General features: G+C 57.1%; 2 protein-coding genes and 1 long non-coding RNA gene across 20 annotated transcripts; 2 read left to right on the forward strand and 1 right to left on the reverse strand.

Annotated features, from left to right (window-relative positions):
* Positions 1-6: 6 nt before the first annotated feature.
* On the forward strand, positions 7-14746 carry MYCBPAP (radical S-adenosyl methionine domain-containing protein 1, mitochondrial). Of its 14 annotated transcripts, none has more exons than XM_066980239.1 (19): positions 2894-3118; positions 3861-3985; positions 4580-4739; positions 4852-4955; positions 5460-5634; positions 5964-6079; positions 6802-6952; positions 7227-7342; positions 8039-8139; positions 8785-8896; positions 9225-9408; positions 9931-10118; positions 10688-10834; positions 11014-11295; positions 12117-12238; positions 12973-13088; positions 13588-13721; positions 13923-14108; positions 14607-14746. In XM_066980239.1, exons 1-19 carry the CDS (start codon positions 3034-3036, stop codon positions 14709-14711), a joined length of 2709 nt encoding a protein of 902 aa, XP_066836340.1. In that variant the 5' UTR covers positions 2894-3033; the 3' UTR covers positions 14712-14746. The 14 variants fall into 14 exon arrangements, 12 of the variants coding, with proteins under 12 accessions (XP_066836347.1, XP_066836350.1, XP_066836348.1 ...); XM_066980241.1 differs by having other exon boundaries at positions 13591-13721; XM_066980240.1 differs by having other exon boundaries at positions 8788-8896.
* Positions 13082-19671, reverse strand: LOC136786660 (uncharacterized). Its single transcript, XR_010825926.1, has 3 exons — positions 19263-19671; positions 15502-15658; positions 13082-13602 (listed from the first exon to the last, which is right to left on the reverse strand). It is a non-coding gene; the product is annotated as an uncharacterized lncRNA (long non-coding RNA).
* On the forward strand, positions 18532-27705 carry EPN3 (epsin 3). Of its 5 annotated transcripts, none has more exons than XM_066980252.1 (10): positions 18534-18769; positions 21349-21998; positions 22291-22409; positions 23581-23664; positions 23961-24068; positions 24197-24281; positions 24520-24813; positions 25619-25729; positions 26129-26350; positions 26500-27705. In XM_066980252.1, exons 2-10 carry the CDS (start codon positions 21428-21430, stop codon positions 26814-26816), a joined length of 1911 nt encoding a protein of 636 aa, XP_066836353.1. In that variant the 5' UTR covers positions 18534-18769; positions 21349-21427; the 3' UTR covers positions 26817-27705. The 5 variants fall into 5 exon arrangements, with proteins under 5 accessions (XP_066836357.1, XP_066836353.1, XP_066836356.1 ...); XM_066980253.1 differs by lacking the exon at positions 18534-18769 and adding an exon at positions 19852-19984; XM_066980254.1 differs by lacking the exon at positions 18534-18769 and adding an exon at positions 20104-20122.
* Positions 27706-27726: the final 21 nt, after the last annotated feature.

Consider the following 27726-nt stretch of genomic DNA (forward strand, 5'->3'; position numbering starts at 1 on the left):
CACGCCCCGCAGCACCGGGCGAAACACGGCTCCCTGCCGCCTCCTGTCCCACCCCCGGTCCCCCCCCCGGCTTCCCGGGGCTGCGGGGCGGGCCCGGGGGCGGAACCGGAGCGGCGGCGCCGCCGTTGCCCGATGGCGGTGCGGGGCTGGCGCCCGGCGGTGGCCGCGCTCGCTGCGGGGCGGCCCGGGGGGGGCGGCCCGGGGGGGGCCTCGGCTCCCGGAGCGGGGCCGGGCCCAGAACCGGGGGCTCCGGGGGGAGCCGCGACAGCCGCGCTCTATGTGCATGTGAGAGACCGGGGGGGGACGTGTAACCGCGGGGGGGGCACACGGGGCACCCTGGGGGTGCGCACGGGGGGGATTTGCACATGGGAAGTGGGGGTGCACGCTTGGGAAGCGGGGGGTGCACACAGGGGACCCTGAGGGTGCCCACAAGGGGGATTTGGGGATTTGCACGTGGGAAGTGGGGGGTGCACACTTGGGGGGCACACCAGGGGGGCTTCGCGTGGCACCTGGAGGCTTGCACACCTACGGGGGGGCTGCTCGTGGGACCTCGGGGGTGCACACGGGGGGGGGGGCTGCATGTTGGACCTGGTGGGCTTGCACATGGGGGTCCCACTGCCACACACGTGGGGGTGCTGCGGGGGTCTCTGCGCCATGCATCCAACGGGGGCACCCACGGCGTGCGCGCCTTGAGCCTGTGAGCGGCGTGGGGGGGCAGCGGGGGGTGCCCGGGGTGGGTCCCGGCCGCCCCCCCACGCTCGCCCTGTGCCCGCAGTGGCCCTACTGCCGCAAGCACTGCTCCTACTGCAGCTTCAACAAGTACGTGGTGCCGGCGGTGGACGAGGCGGCCGTGCGCGCCTGCCTGGTGCGCGAGGCCCGGACCCTGCTCCGCCTCGGCCAGGTGCAGAGGTGGGTGCCCGGGTCGGGGTCCCAGGGGGGGCGCGGGGCCCGTCCACGGCCACCTGCAGCCTCCCTGCTGTCCCCGCAGCGTCACCTCCGTCTTCTTCGGCGGGGGCACACCCAGCCTGGCCAGCCCCCAAACCATCGCCGCCGTGCTGGAGGCTGCCGCGGAGGCCGCGCACCTCCCTGCCGGAGCCGAGGTCACGCTGGAGGCCAACCCCAGCTCCGCCAGCCCCGCGCGCCTCGCCGGCTTCAGGGCGGCCGGCGTCAACCGCCTCTCGGTCGGCGTGCAGGTGAGAGGGGCTGCCCTGTCCTGCCCCGGCCCCCCGCAGCCCCCCGCGGCCCCGCTGCCATCGCGTTCCTTCCGCAGTCGCTGGACGATGCCGAGCTGCGGCTGCTGGGCCGGGAGCACACGGCGGACGAGGCGCGGGCGGCGGTGGAGGCGGCGCGGGGGCTCTTCCCCGGCCGCACCTCCATCGACCTCCTCTTCGGGCTGCCGGGGCAGAGCCGGGAGGCCTGGGCCCAGTGTTTGGAGGCGGCGCTGGGGCTGTGCGACGACCACCTGGCCCTCTACCAGCTGACGCTGGAGCGGGGCACGGCGCTGGAGGCGCGGGTCCGGCGGGGGGCCCTGCCCGCGCCCCCCCAGGACCTCCTGGCCGACATGTACCACACCGCTCGGGCCGTGCTGGCGGCCGCTGGCTTCCGCCAGTACGAGGTCTCCAATTTTGCAAGGAAGGTGAGGGCCCCCCGCCCCGTTTCGTGCCCCCACAGCGGGCTCTGCCCCTCTTCACCCACCGCACCGCTGTCCCGCAGGGCGCCCTCAGCACCCACAACCTCTCCTACTGGCGGGCTGAGCAGTACATCGGCGTGGGGCCGGGTAAGCCCGGGGGGTGGCAGCGGGGCAGGGGGCGCAGGGCTGTGCGTGCCCCCTGCAGCCCTCTCCTCCCCGTGCCGTCGCAGGGGCGCACGGGAGGTTTGTGCCGTGGGGTGAGGGCAGCTGCCAGCGGGAGGCCCGCGTCCAGACGCCGGATCCCGACACCTGGATGAAGGAGGTGCAGAGCCACGGGCACGGCACCCGGAGGCGGGCGGCGCTGAGCCCCTTGGAGCAGTGAGTATGGGGTGTCCCCTGTGTCCCCCCCGGCCCTACCTGCCCCGACACCCCCTGTGCCCGCAGGCTGGAGGAGCTGCTCGCCCTGGGGCTGCGCACGGACGAGGGCGTCACGCAGCAGGTGAGGCACCGCCGGGAGCGGGGGGACCCCTGCTAATGAGCCGCCACTAACGACCCCCTGCAGCGCTGGGGGCGCTTCTCCCCTCAGCTGCCCCTGCGGGCTGTGTTCGGGGTGCCGGGGGAGGCGATGGCGCTGCAGCAGCAGGGCTGGCTGCTCCTGGACGGCCGGTGAGCGCCGGGGGGCACCGGGCGGGGGGGTCCCTGCGTGGGGCCGGGGCTCAGCCACTGCTGTCCCCCAGGGGCCTGCGCTGCACGCCCGGGGGGCTGGCGGTGCTGGACTCGCTGCTGCCCGGCCTGCTCTGCCAGCTGCAGCGCTGCTGGGCGCGCACGGCCGGCACCGGGGGACGAGGCACAGGGGCTGCTGGAGGACGAGGCACGGAGGCTGCGGGGGGACAAGGCACGGAGGCTGCGGGGGGACAAGGCACAGAAGCTCGTGGAGGACGAGGCCCAGAGACTGCTGGAGGACAAGGCACGGAGGCTGCGGGGGGACAAGGCACGGAGGCTGCGGGGGGACAAGGCACAGAAGCTCGTGGAGGACGAGGCCCAGAGACTGCTGGAGGACAAGGCACGGAGGCTCACGGAGGACAAAGCCCAGAGGCTCGGGGACAAAGCCTGGAGCCAACTGAGGGACAAAGCCCAGAGGCTGTGGGGGCACGAGGCACGGAGGTTCATGGAGGACGAGGCCCAGAGGCTGGGGGACAAAGCCCAGAGACTGGGGGGGGACAAGACCCGGAGGCTCCTGGAGGCCGAGGCCCCCGGAGGCCCAGGCCCGGTGCCCGCCAGGGGGCGCCCCCCGGCCGCGCCGCTCCGCGCACGCGCCGCGCTGCCCGCCGGGCGGGGCCCCGCTGCTCCCGGGGCCGGCGGCGCCGTTGCCGTGGCGGCGCGGAGCGGAGCGGCCCCGCGGGATGCGGGCGCAGGGCCGCGGGCTGCGGGGGCGCGGCTCGGGCGCGGGGCAGGGCCGCAGGGAGCCGCGCTCCGGGACCCCCCCGGGTACGGGCCCGGCCCCCGGGGGCCGCTGGGGGCCGGCTGGGCGCTGCGGGGCGAGTCTGGTGTTGGGGGGGTGCTGCGACCTCTGCCCCCCCCAATACATAGATGGGGGCAGTCCGCAAGTGGCCCCTTCCCCTCTGCGGCCCCTTCCCCTTTGCCTTTTTTACCCGGAGAGGCCCGTGTGTGCGTGTCTGTATAAAGGAGGCGCTCCTGGCTGGGGGGATTTACGGGTCGAGAATAAAACGAGATACAAAATCAATCCGAGGTTGCCTCCAGCTGGTTCCTGCCTTGGGGTTGTTCTGGACGATGCTGCCCCAGCGTGTGCACGGTTCTGAAGGGCTTTTTTTTTTGGTATTCGGGGTGTTGTGGAAGGGTGGTGGCTTTCTGTGGCTGTTTTGGTGAGCGATGCAGTGCAGCTGTGCGTCAAAGTTGTGTGCTTGTACGAGGAACGGGGGAAGGAAACTTTCTGAGATTTCTTCTACGTGCAGATAGCACAGAGCGCTTATCTCATGAGTTTGCTGTCACCTAGAACAAAGTGCGTGACCCAGCTGAATCCTAGTGACCCACTTTGGTCCCTGTAGCTTCCTAAACTTTGATCTTCCAAGCGTGAGAGATGCTGAATTTAATTGTCCCGCGTAACCTCAAAAAAGCAGTTCAGCTGGAAAAACGGTTTGAGCCAGGCTGAGAGAGGAAGATGGAGTTTCCTTGGGAGAATGAGGGGGAGGTCTTCCCTTCTGTGTTTCAGACAAGAAGGAAAAGGCATGTGAACAACCCTTCTCAAGGATTCCAGAGGAGCCAGAGCCTGTTCCATACGTTCTGCGAGGGGATGACATCCAAGCACTTGCAATTAAGTTAGAGGACCTGGAAAAAGTATGTAATTTTAACTCATAGAAAAAGCTGCCTTCACTGAAGCTTTATTCTATTTATTTATTTATTTATTTATTTTGGTGGTTTTGTGTTTAACAGAGGGTCCTGTACATTCATTTAAACCAAAATTTGCTGCTAGAGTTCAGTTCTCATTCCCTTGCCTGTCCTGCTTTTTGTGACTTGTCAGTTTCTAAAAGTACGGGGTTATTGATCCCGACGTGATTTTTTCACCTGCCCTTTTGGAACTACATTTCCAACTTCCTGATCTAATGAGAAGAGTATTTTGTTTAGTAACTACCACCGCTTTGCTTTCCAAAACTCGGGTCAAGCTATGTGAGTGGAAGCATTTGACACGGAGTGACACAGCAGATAATTATCGGGAAAGCAATTTAAAACTCTTTTCCCTGTCCCAGTTATAATGCAGAGTCAAGAAGAGTGAGGCAGAAACTAAACTGGTATCCCCGCAGCCGTGTAACGTGCCTCTCTGAGGAGGAGCAGCGTGCACCGATAGGACTTGGCTGTGTATCCTGGAAGGGTCAGAAGGAATGAAGGTGAGTAAGTGTGTCGCTAATTGCGTCGTGATGTTTATTTTTGAAGCTCCATGCTCCACACCTTCCCCATGATGCCGGGAGAATTCCAGTTACGAGGAAATTCCTCATTCGAAAATATCGGCCCAAAGAGACAAAAAAGAAGGCGCATCTTCTGGTAGCATATCCTGTCTTCCCGAGGGCACCCAAGGAACAGCTGAGTTTTTCTGGTATGGTTAAATTCCACATTTTGCCTTTGATTTTTGGTTCTGTCAAGCCTAGCTTTAGTCACCTGTCTTGGGGGTTGGTTTTGATTTGTTTGCTCGTTTGTTTTCATTGTAGGACCAGGACAGTTTGGTGATGGCTGTGAAGAGATTCTTCCTCACCACGTTTTGGGAAGTCTCCAGGAGTTCAAGATGGAAGCCTTGGCCAGAGGAAACACTCAGGTTGGATTTTAAAATTACGAAAATGTTGCTGTGCAGCACTTTTCTAGAGGTGGAATGTGATGTGTAAAGTACTTCTTGATTTACTTCAGCACCTATCAAGAACAGGTCAGGCTTGAGGTGTGGTTTTCCCTGCCTTGTCCTACTCTGCGGGGCTTGCCTTCAGAGAAACTGCTCCAGCAGGTTTTGAAGTCATGTGTGCAGGCGGAGGTCATGGAGGGAAGAATTACAGAGGCTTCCTCTTCCATTTGTGCTCCTGCTGATGGCATCAGGCTAGCATGGGAAGAGCTGGTGATGCAGCACTGCCAAAGCTTGAGTCCAGTTACTCAGCTAAATCCTTCCATTTTTTTCTGAGTGTGTTCCTAATGCCACGTTTCAGTTCCTCGCAGAGTGATGAGGTGAAGGTGCTGCCAGTCTGAAGAATTCTTTTCTCCTCTGCTCTCCCATTTTTTGTTGCATTAGCGTTGTGTGCATTGAGAGTCAATTTAATGTTTCATTTCTCTTCAGATAGCAGATTTTATTGAAGTTCCTCGTAAAAATGTTACTGCAGCAGTTTTAAAAGAACAACATGGAGGAGAGACAAAGAAAAAGGTCCGTCAGATCCCACCGTCAGAGCACAGAGCTCTCCAGAACTGGCACCGTAATATGGCACTCAGGAAAAAGCAGGAGAGGTATCTAGGAGGTGAGAGGAGCTGAGGCCTTGTTCTATAAATTCTCTGTGTACGTGGGGCTGTTTGATGGCACCACAACACTCTTCAGTGGGCAGAGCCAACCAGGGCTGGTCCTGCTGCCATTTACAGCCTGCCTCCAGGTTTTCCAAGCTCCCCACACTGCTGCTGGTGACGGGGTCTGGAGAGGGCCCTGGGTGCTGTGGGGAGGCGAGCTGCTGGTTCTGGCTGGGGGAAGGACAAGGGACCTGATAGGAGACAGTATAAGGGAGTTACACCTAGACACAATAGAAGAGGTTGCACCCAGAAGAAGTGCAGCACGTTTGATATTCCTTCTTTACAGAAATTCTTCAGAAGCCAGAAAATGAGTTGTTGATGAGCGTCTCAGAGGATTACAGACAAATCCAGGAAGAACGTGACCTCATTGACCGGAGTCTCCCTGCCCTGTTTCCTGGAAAGGTGAGAGCCCCACTTGTTCCGCACCCGGATGGCTCTGCTCTTGTGAAAGAGCTCAGACACAGGTGCTGTGAACAACATCTGTGCGGCTCTGTCTTTAGATACTTATCGAAGTCATTCACTCTGAGTCCTTCAGCCTAGTATGCGAGCAGAGCTTTCAGTGATTTTAAAAATGAAAACACGAACTGTGCCATCTGTACCAGTCAGACAGAAGCGGTGGTGCGCTTTGGCTCCTTGCTAACAAGCTGCTGTACATGGGCAATGCCATTTCGTGATTCTTACTGCAGTGACATGCCCTGGACGTGGTACTGGGGATGTGCCACAGTTGTTCCAGGGCCAGAAAGATCTGATGGTTTGAGTTTTAGGAATTTACGTGGAGAAAGGGGTATGGGTAAGTCAGGAGGATTATGGGAATATCCTATGGTAACTTCTTTTACATTTATAATTCTTTCGAAGGTTCTAATTTATGTGCTGTATTATTTTAGTATCATTCAACCTGTGTGTAGCACTAGATAGAAGAAAGTCTTCTTTTGTCTTTGACAGCAGCCTGATTAAAAATTCTGGCTTACCCTGCAGAACGGAATAATTTATAGACTTCTAAAATATCCTCACAAGCAGTGTTGGACACCACCTTCCTTTTCGCTTCTAGTCCCTGTGAAAACAGCAGGAAGCTATTTTCTCAGCATCTCTGAAATTAGTGGTGGGAGCCTTGTTTTCTGCCCTAGGGCTACCGAACAGGAAGCGAGTTCTGGAGCCAGCCCGAGCGCATCGGAGATGAACTCACTGGCCTGATGCTGACCCTGACTCAGAGGGAACGGGGCTACCCAGCGCCAGTCACTCACGTGGGGAAACCCCACACTGTGCGAATGGAAACGGGTAAGGGAGCCGTGCGGAGAGGCCGTAGCATTCATAGTGCAGAGGCTCACATTGTCATCATCCCTTTTGGCAGCTGTAGCACAAGCTACTTGCTAGTCACCTTCAGTCGGGCCGCCAGTAATACAGAGTTAAGCTTGCTACATGAAAGGCTGTGTTGCTGTAATTTCTGTGACGCACCCAGGGTACTGCTGCAATGAAACTCACGCTACTAGATCTGAGTGAAATAAATAGGCATGTGGGTATGTAGATAGTGAGCTCTTGGGTATTTCCACAGGTCTGAAACCTCCGACGAGGATCCCTTTCCGTCTAACCTGGGATAAGAGTCTTTTCCTGAAACGCCGACGGCAGGAGCTGAAATCTGTCCTAGAGGAGCTAGACTTTTACAAGCCGGTAAGACTAGAGGAGCAAGGGTATTCTTTGTGTCTCTCATTTCTTGTGAAATGCTGTAGAATAACATAAAATTGCCAAGGACTGGATCTGAAAAAGCATTAGGAATCTAAAGCTTAGCCCTGCAGTACTGATCTTGGCAGTTTCCACATTTCCAAAGGGCCACGGTCGTGAAAGATGTCTGGCCTGTCTAAGTGATGCATGGACTGGGCTGGGAGCCTCAGAATAGGACCCTGAACCAGCAGCATACAGCTGCGAAGACACGGACAATAAAAAGAAACCCCAAATACTGGTGTAGGACTTTGATTTTGTGCCTTAGGGCAGAAGGAAGACACCTTCACCCATGTGGTTGCATACGAAATCCGAAGGCAGTTAGCCCCTCCTTTTAAAAACTGAATAAACCTCACCTTTTTATTCCCAAAACATGGCTCTGGGGATGAGAACGATGTGTGAAGGAGACTTTTCCCATCCATGAAGCATCCGTGGTGAGGAATACTGTCATATAGGATTCTCAGGAGACTCAGAACCAGTTACTTCCTGTCTAACTTACACATTTGTTGGATACATCTAGAAACCATTAAGATGAAGAGTGAGGTATGGGAGCTTCACTTTACTTGATTCAGTTGGTACATTTGTCCAGTATTTGACTTTTCTATATAAAAGAGAGATTGAGGGTTGGTCATTTCTCTGTATGTCCAGGATCTGGATGGACTGGAGGTGATCGGTAAAGGGCAGCCTTTCACGTCTGTCTCAATGCAGTCTTTTCCATGTTCCACCGGTTCTGAAGAGTCTGAGACCCTGTAAGTTTTACTTCATGACAGTAATAAAGAATTTGGGGTGTGCACCATCCGTCTGTGGGGATCTCTGTAGCTGCTCTTATCCAGAGCACAGGGGCACAGTGAGAGGCATGTTCCAATACTAAAATCGCCAGATTTAGGAACCGAGTGGTTCCTTTGTGCCTTGAGGCCTAATGACCAAGGAGCAAGAACCAGAAAAGTTTTCTGAGGCCTTTCCTCCAGTCTTCCTTCTGTGTGGCTCCTCAGCTTACATTGGGCAGGGTGGAGACTGTGCTCTAAATTATCTCCATTTGGTTGTCCCTTTGCAGCCTTCTGCTTCCATCATCAACTTGACTTTTTTCCCCTGCCCTCTTCATCTGTAGCGGAGGACCCCTTTTCTCCGTATTCAGTTGTACCCTCAGCCTTCCTTAAGCAGTTACCAGTCTTCTCCTTGTTGTTCTGGCTGTCCTGTCCTCTTTGGTAGTGGCAAGCCATTAGCTGGAGTTTGTTTGCCACATCTGCAGGGCTCTGTCTGTAAAGAGAGAGAGCTCTGTGGAAAAGCATTAGGTAGGGGGTTATTTCTTACAAGGTCTTGTAAACCACCGTTTGTTCTCCCACCTCTGGAAGTGAATTTTACTCCACGGAAACATTTGTTGTTGTTTTCTGTAGCAGTGACTCCTTAGGGGATTATTATGATCTGGTTCCAGAAGCAGTACGGGGTCCGTCTTTAGATTTCTGTGGCCAGCCTGCACGTTGGATCAACTGCATCACTTCTTGCAGGGTAATTGTGCACTTTTTATTGTTTTGTTGAGCTCAGCTTGCTTGAGTTCCCAAGTCACGGCTGTACAATGAGTGTCACTCCCAGGCTGGAGAATGGGGGATTTATTCTGAGCATAATAGTGTCCCTGCATTTTCTCCAGAGAGGTCTAGAAACAGAAGTGATCGCTCTGTCTGTGGCATGACGCTCAGATTCCCAGGTGCACTCTGTATAATGGCCACTTCATTGGACCTGCCTTACAAGTTCTCCGACCGATGTTCAACCCCTTATTTGTGGTATGACTTCAGGCAAGACAGAGCAGAAATTGTTATCTTTGTCCTTTTCCTTACAGCACGTAGTTGGCATTGCTGCCCGTCTCACTTTTGAGACTGTGGCTGGTGAAAAAGCCGAAAGCTTCCTGACGGTGAGCAATGATGGCACAGCTGCCATCTGGTATAGCTGGAGGAGGCTTCTCCAGCAGATTCCCTCCAGAGAAACCAAGAGGATACAGTGTTTTTACTTTGATGCCAGACCAGGTATGAGAACTGCTGAGCTCTGAGACCTTTGTGCACAGAGCAGAGAGTACATATTCAGGTGTTATCTGAGCTGCTGAGTCTGACTAATGGCAGAGCAAGCCTCCTGGGTGAATCTTCTTAGGAAGCCACCCTGGCTGTCAGAGCTGACTCACACCAAAATAGGTGTGTGAGGCAGATCCTTTTCATGGGACTTGAAGGAAAGGAGGTTGCTCCTGCTCTGAACGTAAATGGGTGGAAAGCTGCGAAGTGAATCACTTTCTGATGGCAAACTGGGTATGAGCTACCAGAGGGAGTACTGAGCTTTCCTGTAAAAGGAGCGTGCAGTGGAAATAATACCAGTTCAGTAACATGGTAACTGGTGTAAATCTGGAAGGAGTAAAATTGTTGGATGAGGTGTGATAGCCAGCTAAGCTACGGGGAAAGAGTCTTACAAAGAGATGAGGACACTCGGTGGGGACTGGAAAAGGGCCATGTTAATCAGGTGGTTTCTTACAGACCGATGTATTTTCTCTCTAATTTCAGGTGTAATTTTGCCTGGAGAAACTAGAAAGTTTGTCTTTCTTTTCAAGTCAGAGAGAGCTGGCATTTTCAGTGAGTCCTGGGAATTTAGGACACATCCTATGTTATTAGGAGGAGCTCTGCTGCAGGTGACCCTTTGGGGAATTGCTGTGTATGAGGATAAATTGGCTGACCTCAGAGAGAAACTGGAGGTAACCAAGCATGTAACTGTGTAAATGTGAGCTTTGAACTTAATATGCAAATAGAGGACAAGGGAGGGAGTGGAAGACATGGTATTTTCATTGCTCTGCAATTAAGGCTGAGAGTGAGATGATTATTTATTTACAGAACGTCTGTATGTATTTAAGCAGGTTTGCAAAATAAAATCGAAGAACTCTGCAGTCTATTGTAATGTTATTACTAAAGATGTGGTTATGCCACCTGAACTGTTCACATTGGTCCTTTTAAAAAAGATTTTTCTGTTTGTAATGAATTTCATTAATTAGTGGGGATAGGATTGTGTGTAATACAGTATGATATCAAGTAAAGTATAAATTGAAAATTACACTATGCATAGGAAAGTATATTTTGTTGGGGATTTTTTTGTGGGGCTTATTTGAAAAGCTGCCGTAAGTACTGCTTGGTGTGGTGGGGTTTGCAGTTATTCTTTTCCGTGTAATACTGTATAACATATACATGTAGTTACTAGCGTGGGTGTGAATTTGCTTGTGCACTTGTACACGGAGCGGGGACTCACGTTGTGCTTGTTGTGCTGCCTCAGTCTGACCTGGCTGCTCAAGAGGGTGCTGCTATAGTAGAAGAGACTCTGAAGGAACTTCTTGTCCGAATTCGGACCCCAGAGCGCACCCCATCTCCTGTGGATGCCTATGTCACAGAGGAAGAGTTGTTCCACAGGAAGAATCCCAAGGTGAAGCTTGCTATTTAATGGGCTACACAGCTGAAATAGCAGGGAAAGAAAACTTGCAGGGCTAGTGCATCCATGCCTTTCTGGGGGCTGACATAGCTTGCCATAGTGGCTTTAACAGTTAGCGTTGTAGAGGAAAGGCATAACTCACTTTGCTATTTACCTTTCCCCTGTTATCAAAGTTGCATTATCAGCATCGAGTGGTTAAGCAGCTGCAGGGACTGTGGAGACAGCACGTGACCGTCCCTTCAGCCTCCGAGGAGAAAGTGCCCTCAGGCCCGAAGAGCAGCGTGGAGGACATGCAGCTCCAGGAGAGTGTCTCGGAGGCTCTCTGCACTCAGGGGAGTGCTACAGAGATCCCAGACTGGAAGAACACACTCGATGTGACTCCGAGTCAAGTGAAGGTGGAAGAGGAAGAGCCAGGCCCCTCAGCGTGGAACTTTTCCTTCGAGGACTTTAAGCAGGTGGTCGCCCTTGTTCCCTCTGGCGCAATGACAAACCGATGGGCTTTCCATTTTCCTTACAAATAGTCTGGCGTACCCCAGCATGAGCCCACCCAAAGGTCTGCTTCCAATGTTCTCTGAGTTTGAGATGATTTATGACGTGTGTTACAGAAAAGCACATCGGCTCTGCTGACCACACCCTCAGTGCTCTTGTAAAGAAATTCCCAAGAGAGGCTCTGAGGGCTGTTGTGTGACGAAGAAAAGAGAACCAGACAATGTAATAGATATTTTAAGCTCTTCCCCCATTAGCTTTCTGTCATCCCAGAACTGAATGCGGGGGGCAGGCTTAATCCCACAGCCTCCTGTGGCTTCCCCAAGGGCCCTTCTCCTTGGAGAGTCCTCCCTATTCATCAGAGCTCTAAGGGGCCACTCACGACAGGCTGTGGATAAAATGCAGACCTCCCTAGATTAAAGCGAGAGTGGTTTGGATTCTGTCAGCAGTTTTTCTGTAGTGTTCTCTTGGAAACCTCTGCTGCTTCTCTGCTGTTAGAAGAGCTCTCTCTTAGAAGGCCTTCAAACGTGCTAGACTTGCTCTACCTGTAGAGTTGCAGAGGGGCTTACAGTGGGTGAGTTTTAACTGGGAGATCTGGGATTGCTTCTCAGATCTCTGGTAACCTGTGCACCTTGCCCAAATCTCCAGCTCCGTCTGGGTGTGCAAGTGCCCAGTGCAACCTGGTTTCAGACTGGTGTCCAGGAAGAGATCCGTGGTGTGTTTCGTTAAGCTCAGGGACCAGACAATTGGGAAGGAGAACTGAGAAGTGGTTTTTTTTCTCTCAAGTCAGGCTATAAAGTTGATCCCGAAGGAGGAGCAGCGAGAAGAAGCACTGACCCAGCTCAATAAGGCAGCGCTGGAGCTGTGTGTCGAACAGAGGCCAACCCAGTCAGACCTTTTGTATCAAACCTGGTGTGTTACCTGGGCAAGATAAAGCTTATAAATGCCTTGTATGATCAACAGCCTTAGCAAGTTCAGTTGCAAGTGTTGTGATTCAAAGTGCATATAATTATGTGAGGTCTAGAAGTCTTTTTTTATGTTTTTTTTTTTTTAATAGAGTAATTGTAGCAGCTGTCTAGGACCCAAATGCCATTTCTTTCTGGTGATAAGTTTAGAATATTCATGTAATTTAGGGGAGTACACAAGGTTATTTCTGGCAAGATTATTCTAGGATATGTTTATGAAATCTTTGGGTAATTTTCTGTACCCTTTTACTCAGATAACTGTATCCTCCCTCATGCAGTTTCTTTTTTCTTCGCTCAGGCTTTCAGACTGTAAACATATCAACAGCTGCTAGCTGCTTCTAAATCACAGGAATGCGGGTTCCTCTTGGTACAGGCAGCAGATCAGTGCTGATTTACCAGTGTGTCATGTTGAAGAGCAGGAGACCTAGTTACCCAGTAATATTTATGGGTCCGTGTGAGCCCATTGACGTGCAAACCCAAGGAAAGTAACGTAGCTTCCCTCTGCCCAGATTTTCAGATGTTAGGTGCAATTGTATTGATTGAATTGGACAGAGCAGCTTTTAGCTGAAAGGTGCCTTCACTCCTGGGCATTGGGTGAAAAGATGGCTTTGCCCCTACCTTTCCACCCCAAAATGCCCAATTGCTGTGCTGTCTCCCTTCTGTTTCTGGTACTTTTCTCAGTCTCCAGCTGTGGCGTGAAACAATTGATGGTCTGGTGAGTCACTCTCTGAAGCTGAGATCCCTGCTTGGCTTGCCTGAGAAGGACACCTGTGTAGATGCTCTTCCAGAGGAAACAGGTAAATGGTGCTTTTAGCACAGCAGGTGGATTCCATGGACTGGTGGCAATCCAGAAAACTTGCTGAGTTGCAACTGAAATAGCAACGTCAGCTGTTTCACCTCAAAGCTTTTATAAGAAAATGCATCAGAAAAAACAGCAGTGTGTGAGATAATAGTTGTGATCTGAGGTTTGGTATTAAAAACACGGACGTGCATGGAGAAAAACGAATAAGCGTTTTAATTTAGCTGGATTTTAGCCCTGCTTTTCACACTGACTAACTGAAAAAAATCTATCGCATTTTTATCTCTTATATAAGCTTGTTCCGATGTATGTTTGAGACCTGTTCATTTAAACAAAGTACTCTTCAAGGTCATTGTTTTTCAGTGCAGTACAGCTCAGATTAATTAAAAAGAGCAAAATATGTGGCAAAAATAATATGCTTACAGTGCGTAGGTGCAGCAGGCTTGTCTGTCTGGATGTGAAAATGTTGCTTTGGGTTAATTGGAATTCTTTTGTAGCAGAAGTAAAACAACCTATAAAAGGAGGAAAAGAAGACAAAATAACCAGTAGGAAAGAAGAGAGAAGGTCAGTTGGTGGTAAGGATAAAGAAGACAAAAAAAGAACAGCTAAGACTGCAGGGAAAGAGAAGGAGGTAAGTGTTGGGATGCCTGCTGAAAACTTGGGCACTGGGTTCTGGTGACAGTGTGGTGCATTCTGAGGCTGCGTATCCTGAGTTTGAGCTGATTTCCAATCCATCAAAAGAGGTGCTGATTGCTGGGTGCATCTTGCTACAATCTGAAAGGTGTACTGATCTGTGTCATCTTTTTTTTTTCCCCTCTCTGTCCCTGAATAGGAACGTCCAAACAGCAGAAAGTCAAAAGTAAAAGATGAGAAGAAGCTGAAATCTTCCACTTCATCACAGAAGGTGAAAGAGGTAGCACAACCTGCAGAAGCTGTAGTTACAGATCCCACTGAACCTCCTCAGGACCAGGTGGACCCTATTTTGTTTGGGACATACCAGGAAAAACTTTACATTGAAGTGAGTCTGGCCAAAGCTTATAGCTTTGTTTTCTTGTTTTTGTTCTTTGCTCGTAACCTTGTGCTGAAGCTTAGGTAGAGCAGTAAGCACTTTGTTAAACTCAGAAAATTGACAAATGTATGTCCATAATTCTGTAGCAAGGTAAGTGTGAAATACAAGGTAAGACGTCCTTTATTGCAGCCTGGAGCCTGTTAGCATAAATCCAGGCATTGCATAGCCACATGCGGGATTTCTATCTGGGATGCCTTTAGCATGCTTGCGGACTCTTGAGGGATCAGCAGAATTAATTGTATCTCGGATAATGTTAAACACACTTCATAGCCAGAAAAGTTATTACTAGAGCTAAGATCTGCTAGCAGGCAGCCACTTTTATGTGGTTGTGTGCGTGCCTGTACGTTTATATGCTCCTGCATGAGAAACTATCTCTGTTTTGTCAGTCGTGTCATTAAGATTTCATCATGCATTTTCACTGCAACCGTCTGTTAATTTCTGCTGCAGGTCTATGGGCTGCTGGATTCAATGGTGAGCAAAATGGTTTCTTTATTTGAAGAGCTACGGAAAAAGGGCGTTCTAAAGTGGGAGAGTGAAGCACTTTGTAACTAGACATAGAATTAAATAAATAACCATTTTTACACAGATCAAGTGGAGATTCTTCTTTCTGAAGTAATGAAGGGATTACAAATAGTGGGGTGCCACTCTTCTGTGATGCAAGACTGTTGCGAGATCATCTGTTACTTCTGCAGGTGGTCACTTGCCAATAAGAGACAAGGCAAGAGATACCACAGCCTCCAAAACCATTAAGACTAGAAAACACTGGTATCTCTAATAAGGAAGAAAAACTTAAAAGTGCCAGTCAGGGTGAGAGGTGTCAGTCTTTGTTTTTCAATCTTGCTTGGCTAGCAAGCAAGTAGAGTGTTCCTTGTACTCATGAGCCCAAGTACTAGGACAGTAGCTTAGAAAAATCCATCTTGGTTTTGATCATATTCTTGACTGCTTGTCCAGTCTCCTCTCAGGACTTCTTGACAGCGGCTTCTCTGGGGCATTCAGGATCTCAGTGAAAATGCACTATTCCGAAGGATGTGCCACCTTGCTTTTTCTTACACACACAACTATTCATGTGCTGATCATGCAGTCTCTTTTTATGCAGCCTAATGTACCCATGCCCCATTCTGAGTCAACTCTTACTTGCTTACTTCCAAGACTAATCACTCTTGAATTAAAATGAGTGAAATTCATGCTATAAATATGGAGAGCAGGGTTGGGCCTTGTGTTAGAGCCACCCTTCCTGTCTCTATCAGCCTGCGTGTGCATCTCTGCTTATCACCTCTTTCTGTCTGGGTTTCCTTGTGCTTCACAGCTGGAATGGAGCTTTTTTTTTTTTGTGGAAACATACCCGTTCTTAATGTTGTATGCTCTGCTCATGGGGTTGGGTCAAAGCAGTCTTCCAAGGCAGAGCAAGCAGGGTCTCCCTTGACCTGGCACCGTACGTGGATGAAGTGCAGCCTTCCTGCTCAAGCAGCTGGACAGCATTCCCCAGAAAGGCTTTGGCCCTGTAAATAAATGACATCAATGTAGATTATTAATTGAGGTTCATGATACCTTTGAGGTTCTTAGACAGCAGATTCATATCCATGCTAAGCATTACTGTTACAAATTCTGTACATCGCTGCACGGTTACACCAGGTGTGTGTGCCTCAGGCACGTGCTCTTTTACATGGGAAACCACACCGACACGCGTCTCAGAGCCACATGCAGTACAAAATAACTTCCTTGTGCAGAGCTGTTTTCTTTTTGTTTCTTGTTTTAACTCATTTGCTATCTCTGGAGAAAGTGTCTGTTCTTCCCCTCAGCTCCTGGCAAATTGTAGCTTATTTTGTTCTGCTGGCCAGGTGAGACCTTTCATGTTCTGAGATGCTCTCTCTCAGCAGGGTGAGAAGAAGCATTTGGCTTCTGTGGAAGGATGGAGCCTCTTCTGGCTTAGCGGGCACAGAACCACAAAGGGAATGTCTCTGCTCAGCATTACTGGAGTGAGAATTTCAGCAACATTTTGAGAATCAGAGAGGAAAAAGGCCTGAAGTTGGGGTGTGTCTCGCAGGCTCTGACAATAGCTCCTGCCTCCCTGGAGATCATTATCAGCTTGTGAATATGCCCAACTCAAACAGCTCAAGCCATCTGTCTTCTAGACAAGAGGCAGTCTGCACGTAACAGAGACAACGTGATTGTCTCAAAGACAGGAATGCTTCCATTTGGTAGTCTCACATTAAAAGATGGCAAAGCCTAGTTGCAAGACCCATGCATTTAGTCCAGCCTATAGAAACCAGGCTCCATGTATAGCTCTGCTCCCAGAAAATCTTGTTAGTAAGAAAACAGGTAAAATAAAATTTCCCTTTAGTTACATACTAAAGGATGGACGGTTGTCATATGCTGTTTTCTCCTTCCCGTTCCAAGGGAGGAGCCTGGAGGCCTGGGGATGGTGGCATAAGATTTTCTGCAAAGAAGAAAAAATCTGCATGCTGGGAATAGTCTATACTTTTTTGTCATAAATACTTTTTTGTATATACTTTTTTACTATATATATACTTATATATACTTATATATACTTATATATATACTTATATACTTATACTTTTTTGTATATATAAAATACTATACTTTTTTATACTTTATGTATAAAATACTATACTTTTTTGCCGTAAAGCCTTGGACAAGAACCTCCTCAGGGACAATATAAAAACAGAGCCCAGGAAGGGCTGGGCTGGGCCAATAAGTGCAATATTCTGCTCCCTGGCTGCTGTATCTTACGCTGAGCCAGCTCCGTTATTATTTTTTACATTGATTGGTGCAAGTTACGTGACTGGAAATGTGGTAAAATTAGAACCAGCTTCCCAAACACACCCTTAGAAACGTGTATCCCTGTTTTACGGTCCTGCTGTGTGCTGAGGTGTGGGTTCTGTCTCTGGAGCCCAAAACCCGGTGAGCAGGTCAGCCCCGCGCACTGAAGGACGTGGGGGTGCTCCAGGCCCCACTGTGCCCGTCCTAGCAAGGAGAGCGCTCCTTCTCCTCCCCCAGACGTGGGCATTATTTGTATTAGTGTTAATAATTCGTGCTGTTTGCTGCGTAACTGAGGTGAGCGACCTCCCTGGCCTTGCGGGCTGCATACCAGAACCAACACGTGACGCAGGGCCTGAAGACACCATCGCTGTTAGGGAGGCTGGGAAGGGGGATTCCAGGAAAAGGCCGTGAGCGGAAGGTGACGGCACGTTTCCAGAAGGTTCTCAGTTGTAGAGGGGGCCTGGGTGAGCAGCCAGCTTGCGCCAGAGCTGAGGGAAATGAGCTTTAGAGCCTCGCTGGTTCACCACTTCCTATAGTGACGGTGTAGACCACCCAAAAACCCCCACGTTTGCACAGTTCTGCTGCTGATTGTAGCAGAGAGGATGAAGAGCGGCAAGCTGCCTTCCTGGGCCCTCTGCCCCAGCTGAAGTGTGGAGAAGAGAGGGCGAGAAATCCCCAGGAGCGGGGCGGTGGGAGGCTTCCCTCGGGGTTGCCCCAGCGGGCCGCTCTCCTGGCTGACCCGACGGAGGGCTGGATGCGCGAAGCGCTCTTCCCACAGGCCGCAGCCGAGAGCGGGACTGGGCGCGTGTTCAGCTTGCTCGGCCTGAGCCTGCCGGGGAAGCCGGGCTGATGAGATCCACAAAGCCCCTGGAAGCCCAGGGCCTCCCTGCTGGCTTCTCCCCGCGACCCAAGGCAGGGCCTGGGGTGAGATGGATCTGCTCCGTGGTGGGGGCAGCAGCAGGGAGGCGCGATCCCCTCCCCAGTGCCTCGGCACCCGGGAGATGCTTTCTATTATGGAAAATGCCAGTGATATTAAAAAAGATTATATATATCCATAATACTTGAAGGCCTGTCACTGATTAAAATGGAAGGCAGAGGCCGGGAGAGTGGGGGTGGCACTGAAGCAATCGAGAGACATGACTTATTTTGTAATGTCATCTGATGCCTCCCTCTCTCCCCGAGCCAGGCTCTGGGAGCTGTTCAGAGCAGGGGAAGAATCTGCTCCAAATTTAGATCCGGGCAAAAATTTTGCCGAACTCAAATTGCAGCGGCGGCCTTGGGTACCAGAGAGGGAGCTGCATTGCTGGGGGGGGGGGGAGGTCAGCATCATTCGGAGGCGCTTCCAAGCCTGGGGATGGCTGGTTCCTGTCTAAAAATAAGGGGGGGGGGAGGGAAAAAAAAAATCAAAAAAATATATATATAAAAAAAAAAAAGCGAGCAGCGCCTGGCAGCCTGCCAGCGAGGGGCAGTGACTGAGCATTTAGAGCATCCCCGCCTCCCGCATGCGGCGGGGCAGGGGCTCGGCGCCGCATCCCCCCCGGGGTTAGCGCACCGGGGGGGTGGGGGGGGGTGGATTCAGGGTCTCGGGGCCGGGGGGGAGACCCACGTTAAGGGGCTGGAGGGGGCCGGGCCGGGGCTCGGTCGGCCCCGAAGGGGTTAAGGCGGGCAGCCGGGACCTGCCCAGCCTGCCCGGCAGCTCGGCGGCGCGCAGCAGGCAGCGGGAGGGCTGCGGCCGCCTCCTGCGCGCTCCCGCCGGTGCCGGCCCCCGTGCACGGTCCCGGTCCCGGTCCCGGCCCCCGTGCGCGGCGGGGCCCCGCCGCTCCGCCGAGGTAAGAGGGAGGAAGGGAGGGAGGAAGGTTCTGGACGGCCCCGAGCATCCGCAGGGGGGTGCGGAGCGCAGGGGGGGGATGCCGGGGGATGCGGCTCCGGGATGGGCCCGAACGGGGCTGGGGGGTACCGGGGGGTACCGGGGGCTGCCGGGGTCCCGCCGCTCACCGGGGGAGGGTCTCGGTCCCCGCCGGTCCCCCGGAGCCGCCGGTGCTGCCCGCCGGGGGGCTCTGCCTCCATTTCGGGCGCTGCTCCCTCCCGGCCCCGCACCTGACCGGGGACCCAGCGAGCCCCCCCGGGTGCCCCCGGCCCCTGCCCCCTCTGCCCGTGCCCCCTCCCGGTGCCCCCGGCCACTCCTGCTCCCCCCTGACCCCGTTCCTGCCCCCCACCCGTGTGTGTCCCCCCCCCCCCCCCATCCCCTCAGCCTCCGCAGTGCCCTGCGCCGGGACGCGGGCGATGGGGACCTGTCCCCAGCCCCCGGTGTCCTTCTCCCACCTGGCAGCCTCCAGCTCAAGGTCACTGCAGTAATTCCATATGAGCTACCGGGCGCTGCCGCCTTATCTCCCGCACAGCTTCTGTTTCACTGCCTTTATATTCCGGGGGGATACCGGGCTGGGTAAAAACCCGCTGCTTCCAACGCCGCTGGCAGCGCTCCAGCCAGGGCCGCGCTCCTCCACCCGCTGTCCCAACCCCTTTTCCCAGCTCTATCCACGCAGACTTCGCGGGAAGCCTGGTGAAATCCATCTGGGACCCGTTCTCCGGCCGGGACGAGCGGTGCCGGAGCCGGTGGCATTGGGCTGGGGCTCTCCCGGGCATGGGGACCCGCTGGGGACAGGAGGGGACAGCCCTCCCCGGAGGCCGATGGACGGGCGCGCCGGTGTTTGCTGGGCCGGTGGCACCTTTGGAAAGCTGACTTTATCTTCCTGAGGGGTGGCGGTGGAAAGCAGAGTGCGGAGCCAAGTCCCGGAGGACTTTGCCGCGCCGCTGCCCTCGTCCCGAAGGCGTTTCCGCGCCAGCGTCGCGGCCGCCCGAGCGAGGCTCTCCTGGTGGGATCCAAAGGCCGCGCCGAGCAGCGGCGTTGCGAAAGGAAATCGATACAGGGAAGCGTCTGGGGAGAGAAACTTGGGCCGCCCGCGAGCGCGGCGGTGCCAGGCTGCTCTGACTCACGGGGACGTCGCCGGCGGAGCCACGGTGCCGCCGGCCCGCCGGAGCAGGAGGTGCCGGACCGGTTGCACGGGTTGCACGGGAGCATGGCGGGTGCTGTGCGTGGCTTGTGGGCACGTCGGCACGGCCCCGGCGTGGTTCTGTGTCGGCCGGGGAAGCGGCGTCCCGAGTTCGAGAGCCCAGTGCCGGCGGTGAGGCCGGCCGCGGCGCGGTGGCTGCGGCGCAGGGAGGTGCCGGCTTCGTGAGCCGGGTGTTGGGACGGGCACCGGTAATCGCCGGCCGCGCTCGTGGCTGGGCAGGGGAGATAGGGCTGTGCCCGGCAGCCTTATCGCGGAGCGGGGAAGCGTTGCCGGTGAGTTTTGGGGTGGGAGCTCTGCGAGGAGCCCAGCTCCCAGCCCGGCTGTGGGGAGCTCCGGCCTGCTTCCAGCCTCTGCCTCTTGGCTTTGCTGGTCCCCCGAGACAGTGAGGGTAGTGGTGTTTGACAGCCCCGCAGGTGAGACCAGCATGGAGCAGGGCACAGAGCTGTGATGGGGTCACAAGAAAAACGGGGCAACGACAAGCCACGTGGTTTTGCTGGCGAAGGATGGGCACTTCCCAGCAGGAAGGGACAGGGGCAGCTCCCGGCCCTGCCAGCCCTGGTTGGTGGCACGGCAGGGACCCGTGGTGACAAGCAGCAGCGTCAGGGTGCCCGCGGGTGCCTCGTGGCCACCCCACAGGAAGGGGATGCGGGTGCAGGTCAGCCGGGAGCCTTGTGGGCGCATTTCAACAGCGGCCACCCGTGCACAGGGTAGGCTTGGGCAGGATCTGGGGATTTTGCAGGGGGTTTTGTGTTACCCGCCCTGTCTGCTGGCCTGGCACCGGGATATCCCCCTGGTTTAGCAACCAGGATAGCCCCCTGATTTAGCAACCCCACAGCAGCACGTGTTTCCATCCCAGACGCAAAATCACCAAGTTTGCTCAGCAAAACCGTCAGGGCAGGCTCTGAGTCACACCAGGCCTTTATTTTCACCCAATGTGTCCTGGCGGTGCCGGGAGCTTCGGGGGGTGCAGGGGAGCCCCCCTGGGCCGCTGCAGGGGGCTGGGGCCCGGAGGCAGCCTGGGGCTGGAGGAGGGAGCTGCCATTTTCAGGTGGGTGCTCGTAGCAGCAGAAGCGCCTGGTAAAAGCTCATCCAAATGTTGCTGAATCCGAAGCCAAATCTCTTGGCAGCGCTGCAGTGCTAGGTATTGGTTTTCTGTAAGATATTTTTTCCACCCTGAGCATCCTGCATGCCTCTTGCTTTTGGTGAGCGTTAGATGCGGTGGCGACGGGCCTTTCCACCTTGAGAAGCATCCTCGGTGCCGGCTGAGGGCTTTGGGATGGGCGTCTGGTGAGCCGCGGCTGGTGCTGAGGTCTCTGTGTCCCCGTTCCCCGCTGCAGGTGCCGGTGAGGCCGTGAGCGCCCGTCCCTTCCCCGCCGCGAGCGCCCGCCGCCGGCGGGCCCCGGGCAGCGCGCAGCCATGACGACCTCGGCCCTGCGCCGGCAGGTGAAGAACATCGTGCACAACTACTCGGAGGCGGAGATCAAGGTGCGAGAGGCCACCTCCAACGACCCCTGGGGGCCTCCCAGCTCCCTGATGTCGGAGATCGCGGACCTCACCTTCAACACGGTGGCCTTCGCCGAGGTCATGGGCATGATCTGGCGGCGGCTGAACGACAGCGGCAAGAACTGGCGCCACGTGTACAAAGCCCTCACCCTGCTGGACTACCTCATCAAAACCGGCTCCGAGAAGGTGACCCACCAGTGCCGGGAGAACCTCTACACCATCCAGACGCTGAAGGACTTCCAGTACGTGGACCGCGACGGCAAGGACCAGGGCATCAACATCCGGGAGAAGGTGAAGCAGGTGATGGCGCTGCTCAAGGACGAGGAGCGGCTGAAGCAGGAGCGGGCGCACGCGCTGCAGACCAAGGAGCGCATGGCCCTTGAGGGCATGGGCAGTGGCAGCCACCAGGCCGCCTACGGCCGCCGCACTTCGCCCTACGGCGACGACTACGGCCGGACGCGGGGCTCGCCCTCCTCCTTTAACTGTGAGTGCTCATGGCGGGGAGGAGGAGGGAGCTGTGTGCGGTTTGAGGTGGGTGCTGTGTGAGGTTCACTGCGCCCACCCGGTGCTCCCCCTCCGCTTTTTGGGGTGGTGGTGGTGATGCTTGGCTGCGGCGTGCAGCTCGTTGGTGGTTGTAAGCGTTAATTTGGGGGTGTGGCCCTTGGGGAGACCACCTCTGGAGCTGTGGATGGGGTCGGGGAGGCTGCTTGGACGGGTGGCTGATCTCCCTGAAGTCCCAACGCTGCTCCTTCACCTCTTCTTCTTTTCTCTCCCAGCATCGTCCTCATCCCCACGGTTCGCCTCTGACCTGGAGCAAGCGAGGCCGCAGACGACGGGCGAGGAGGAGCTGCAGCTGCAGCTCGCCCTGGCCATGAGTCGGGAGGAGGCCGAGAAGGTAGGGCCGTGGGGCTGGGGTCTGCCCCGTGCCTGGGCTTATCTGCGGGGGCTCGGCCCCTGTGGAGGACGGCGGCTATGGGGCTGCCCGAGGGCTGTGCACAGACCCGCAACCGCACCGGGCTGCTCGCGCTGTGCCTGCATCCCAGTCACCAGCGGGCAGCGGGGGCACCGGCTGTCTGTGCCGCCCATCCTCATGCCAGCAGGGACAGCGCCATGGCCGAGACACCAAACCTAGCTGCCCTCATCCACCAAGGTCTTCTGGTTCCCCCGTCCCGTTTCCCTCGCCTTCGTCGGGAGGCGATACGTCCCGCTGCGCTGCCCTTTGCTTGGGGCACGGCTGCCTCCGCCTCCAGCTGCTCCTTTCCAACTGGAGGAGCCGAGGGGGGATGTGGGCAGCAAACGAGCCCCAGCCCCAGCTGTGCAGCCTCCCCCAGGGCTGTCCCCCCTCCTACCTGCCCCTTTTCTTTGGGGACGGCTTATTTGCACACCGGCCGAGATTGCCGCTGGCTGGCACAGCCCGTGCGGGGACGGCCGGGCACGCCAAGGATGTGGGCAGTGTCCTTGGGGGGCTGGCACCCAGCATCGCGTCCTCGGTCCTGCCGGGGCAGGGGACACGCTTCAGAGGCAGTGCTCGCCGCTGCCCGCCTTCCCCTGCCCGGTGGCTCTTTTGGAGGCTGAACAGCATGTGTGTATCCCTATTTTAGGCCTGGAAATGCAGTATTTATAGCTTCCACTTGCTGCTGCGATGAGCTCTGTAGGAACATGCTCTCGAAAGCGCTGCCTCTCGGAGCTCCCCTGGGCTGTGCACATGCAGACACGCTCGCACACGCGTGCACAGCCGTGCACATGCACACCCCCACCAGCATCCCCGCTCCCAGCCCTGGATGAGCATCGTGGGGCGGCGATCAGGGCTGCCGTGGTGGTGTGGGGATGGTCCCTCTCCAAAAGTGCTTCGGGTCTGAGTGTCCGGACCCCAGAGGAGGGGACGGGACGGACTCCTGAGCTCAGGCTGCTCAGGGACCGGAGAGCTGGGGTCCGCAGCAAGCCCGTGGGCACGCTGCACACGTAGGCGAGGGGCTGCTGGATGCTGGTGGCAAGGACGGCGACCACCGAGCTGCTCGGCAAGCTGAGGCCGAGCTGAAATTTCACCCGATTTCCTCTGTTGGCAGAAGCCACTTCCTCCACTTTCCAGTACAGACGAAGAAAGGCAATTGCAGCTAGCGCTCGCGCTGAGCAAAGAGGAGCACGAGAAGGTACCTGTGCCCCGCAGCCCCAGGCGCTCCTCTCTCTTGCACTTGGGCTTCTCTCTGCCTCCTGCGGCCGCCGGCCCCGCTGCCGGCCCCGCTCCGGCGCCCGCTTCGCTTTCGCTCCTGCGGGGATGTTCGCTGCGTGCTCTCCCGGCGGGCTCGGCCCCGGAGGAGCTACCTCTGCTCGGATGCTGGGACTTTTTGGGGATGCGGTGGCAGCTCCTGCGCTGGGTCTGTCTCCTGGAGGAGGTGTCTGCTGGGGGGCCCTGGCCCGCTCACGGCCCCGTCCCTTGTCCCTGCAGGAGGTGAGGGCTTGGCAAGGGGAGAACTCCCTGCTGCAGAGAGCCTTGGAGGAGACTGCCCAGGGTGGGGAGGAAGAGGAGGAAGAGGATAAGATGAAGAAAAGCCAGGTGAAGCACCAGGGCCCTGGATGGCCACACATGCAGCCTAGAGCTCCCGAGTGATGCTGTGGCCCTGGGCTGGGCTCCCAGGTCTACGCTGTGCTTCCCTTACGCCTTTATTCCCTTTCTGTTTGCAGTCCTCTATCCTGGAGCTGGCAGATATATTCGGGCCGGTGCCAGCCCCCTCCAGCCACACGTCTGTCGACCCATGGGATGTGCCAGGTAGGGGCTGCTCCAGGTCTGCCACAGCTCGTGGCAGTGGCACAGACCTCTCCCCGGCCTCTGCCCCTGCCCAGTTCCCACCCGTTCAGCAATGAGGACCTTTGGCTTCTCCTCCCACCACTGCCCTGTCCTCTGCACGCCTGGGTGGCGATGCTGGTGGGAAGCCACGGTCCCCAGGTGCGTCCCTAACATTCGGCATCCCTCTGCCCCCCACCCCGTTCCCCTCATCTCCTTTCAGATGTGAAACCCAAAGCGGAGCCGGTAGCCTGGACCGGCACGACGGACCCCTGGGTGCCCGTACCGGCTGGCAGCGGGGAGCCCCTGCCCCAGGCAAGCGCCTCGTCCCAGCAAACCCCCGCCGGGCCCTGGGATTTCCACCCCGCCGCCGCCGATCCGTGGGGGAAGGCACCTGCCCCTTCTGGCTTCTCTCCTGGGGACCCCTGGGGGACGACGTCCCCTCCTGCCCAGGGCTCCGGTGCTGTGCCGGCAACCGACCCTTGGGCTGCTGTGGCTGAGCCACCTCCTAACGCCGGTAAGCGGCTCGGGCGGGGATTTGGTTTTGCTGGGGATCGTGCACGGCGCTGGCTGGTGCTGCTGTCCTGGGAGTGGGTGTCCCGGGAGTCCCTTGTCCCACAGCCAGCTCCGCGAGCACCTCCTGCAGGACTTCCACTCGCTCCTTGGCGTGCCGAAGACTTCAGGGTACCTTTAAGCTCTCTCTCTGCCCGCAATAGTCAGGCTGCTTTAATTAACACGGCACAGTTAACGGAGCCCTCCCATGGGAGTGGGTGGCAGCCTCAGCAGCGCTCCCGCAGTGGGGTGGTGCCCCCCCCCCCCCCGATACCTGTTGGCTTTGCTCCCCCCCCCGAAACTCCCCTTTGTGCCCACCGAGACAGGACGGTTGCTGTTGGCACCTGCCACGTTGCAGGTGGGGAGCTGTTTATAGGAAAAACGTGGGTTTCAGAGCTCGGTGCTGCTCTCGGTTCCTCCTTGGTTGTTTCCTCCCACCTCACGGCAGTCCTGTTTCCACTGCCCCAAATGCACAGGGAGTTGCCCTAACTTCTGGTCCCTAAGGGGGCGAGAGCAGAATCAGCCCTGGGTGCAAGCACTGGTCGTTAATACAGTCTCCTCGTGCTGTTTCCATCCTGGCCGCCCTGTCCCCGCTGCCTTGGCTAGCACTGCCTGCTCACAACTGAGCTCCTGCTCTGGCCCATCCCAGTCTCCGTGGGCCGGTGGGCGCTGCCGACCCCAGCCCCGCAGCCCCCGTTGCACGCCCGCACGTCTCCCACCCCTTGCCTTCCCGCTCGCTCCCCTCCTCGAGTCTCACCTCTTCACCCCAGCTGCAGGGGGGGACGCTTTCGACCTGTTTGCAAAACCTCCCGAGGCGGCTGAGCAGCCGGAGCCGGAGCATTCGCAGCTGCCCTCCTCGGCCAAGTCCAGCAGCCCCGCGGGTAAGCGCCGGAGACACGGGCAGGGGCCGATTTGAACAGGCGGGGACGTTCCTCCGTCCCTGCCTCCGGCGGGGAGGCTGCTCTGTGGCCAGCCAGGAGCTGCTCCTGCATCTGTGCATGGCTCCTTGCTGGCGTGGCCAAAGCTCGTCCCCATGTGCAGCCACCCGTGCCGTGGCCTTCGGGTGCCCCGCAGCCCAGGGGGTAGCACCGGTCCCTGTGGGCACCCCCGTCCCCGATCCCTGCTGCCTCCCGTGGTGCTGCAGCCTCAGCCCTGCTGCAGAGAGGCTGCAATCTGGCAAGATGTGCTGCTAAATGCCCCGGGGGGGGGATGAGGGCACAACATCACGTCACTGTCGGCATCCCACGGGTGGCTCACGCATCTCGTCTCCCCTGCCGCAGAGCTGGACCCCTTCGGAGACCTGTTCCCCAGCACCAAGCAGGATGGGGCGAAGAGCTTCGACCTCACCAACCTGGCAGACTCCCTAGCCGAGTCCTGCAAGGAGCGGAAGGACTGTAAAACCCCCGAGGCCTTCCTTGGCCCCGCCGCCTCCTCCCTGGTCAACCTGGACTCCCTGGTCGCGCCGCCGCAGGCAGCCAAGACGCGCAACCCTTTCCTCTCGGGTAGGTCCCGGGGTGCCGTGGCCGTGCTGCTGCTCCTGGGGTCCCCAAAGGGCTGGGTGGGAGAGGGGTGCTCGGGGTGAAGGATGAAGAGGAGGAGGAGGGTGTGGGGACGCGCAGCCACCTTGACGCACCCCCTTGTCTCCTTGCAGGTCTCAGCACGCCGTCCCCCACCAACCCCTTCAGCCTCGCCGAGCAGCCCAAGCCCACGCTCAACCAGATGCGGACCAGCTCGCCCGTGCCCGGCCTGCCCGCGGGCCTCCCCGTCAACGCCATGACCTACAGCGCCTCGCTGCCGCTGCCGCTCAGCAGCGTCCCCGCCGCCCTCCCCGCCTCCGCCAGTGCCTTCCCCCAGGCCGGCGCCGGGCCCTTCCCCGAGCTCCCCAGCACCCTGCCGCAGCCCTTACTGCCGCTGAGCGGCCCCCCGGCCCCCCCGGCCTCGCAGGGGGGCCTCAACCCCTTCCTCTGAAGGCTCTGGACCAGCAGCACGTGTAGGCTCTCGCCCCTTCCCCGGCTGTTACGGCCCCCCCCGGCGTTTCCTCCTGCAGAGACCCTTAGGGCAGCCGGGTCGCTCGCCGCAGCGGAGGACGCCTCGCGCCGGGGGTACGGGCAGCCAGCATGGAACCCGCAAGAAGAGGAGCCCGGCCTCATGGGGTGCCCCCCGCAGCCACCGGCGGAGGGGCCATCGCAAGGGCTTCGTTTTTGGGGTCCCGCGCATCGGGCGGGGGTCCCAGCGCCGGCACCGCGCTCTCGCTCCCGTTTGTCGCGGCGCTTGCATGGAGCCCCCGGGGCTGCCGGCTGCGCTACGGGACGGTCCCGGGGCCAGGGAGGGTTTGGAGCTTTCCCCTTTCTGCTCCTTTTTCCCTTGAAATGTGCCCCCCCCCCCCCAATCTCATCCCCCCGAATGCTTCGCGCTCTCCCCGCTCTCCTGGATGCCGCTGCTCCGCTTGGCCCCACGGCCCTGCTCTCGTCACCTGTGTTATTTGCCAGCCGGGGGTGCCCCGGCCCCGCACCCCCTGTATGCTCAGCGGACTTTGTGCCCCCCCAAAATCTCTGGAGCCCCCCCCGGAGCCTCGAGCAGAGCCTGGACCGGGACCTCCCGACCCCAGCGGCTGCTGCCTGGGGTTGGCGTGGGGAGGCGGGTGGTGCTCGGGGGGTGTCAAGGGGATGTTAGGGGTGGGCCAAGGGGGGGGTCTGGGGAAATCCTGGGGGGGGTCCAGGGGGTGTCGGGGGTGGGGGGGTGGCAGGCGTTATCGCTTCGGTGCGTGCGTTAGCACCCGCTGCACGGCACCGGGGGCTCCGCGGCTGTACCTAGGACCCCGTGAAGCGACCGTACGACAATAAAATTCTCCACCGAGCTCTGCCGTGCCGCCTCCTTA

This window comes from Anser cygnoides, chromosome 19 (assembly GCF_040182565.1).
Source record: "Anser cygnoides isolate HZ-2024a breed goose chromosome 19, Taihu_goose_T2T_genome, whole genome shotgun sequence".
Classification (NCBI taxonomy): Eukaryota; Metazoa; Chordata; class Aves; order Anseriformes; family Anatidae; genus Anser; species Anser cygnoides.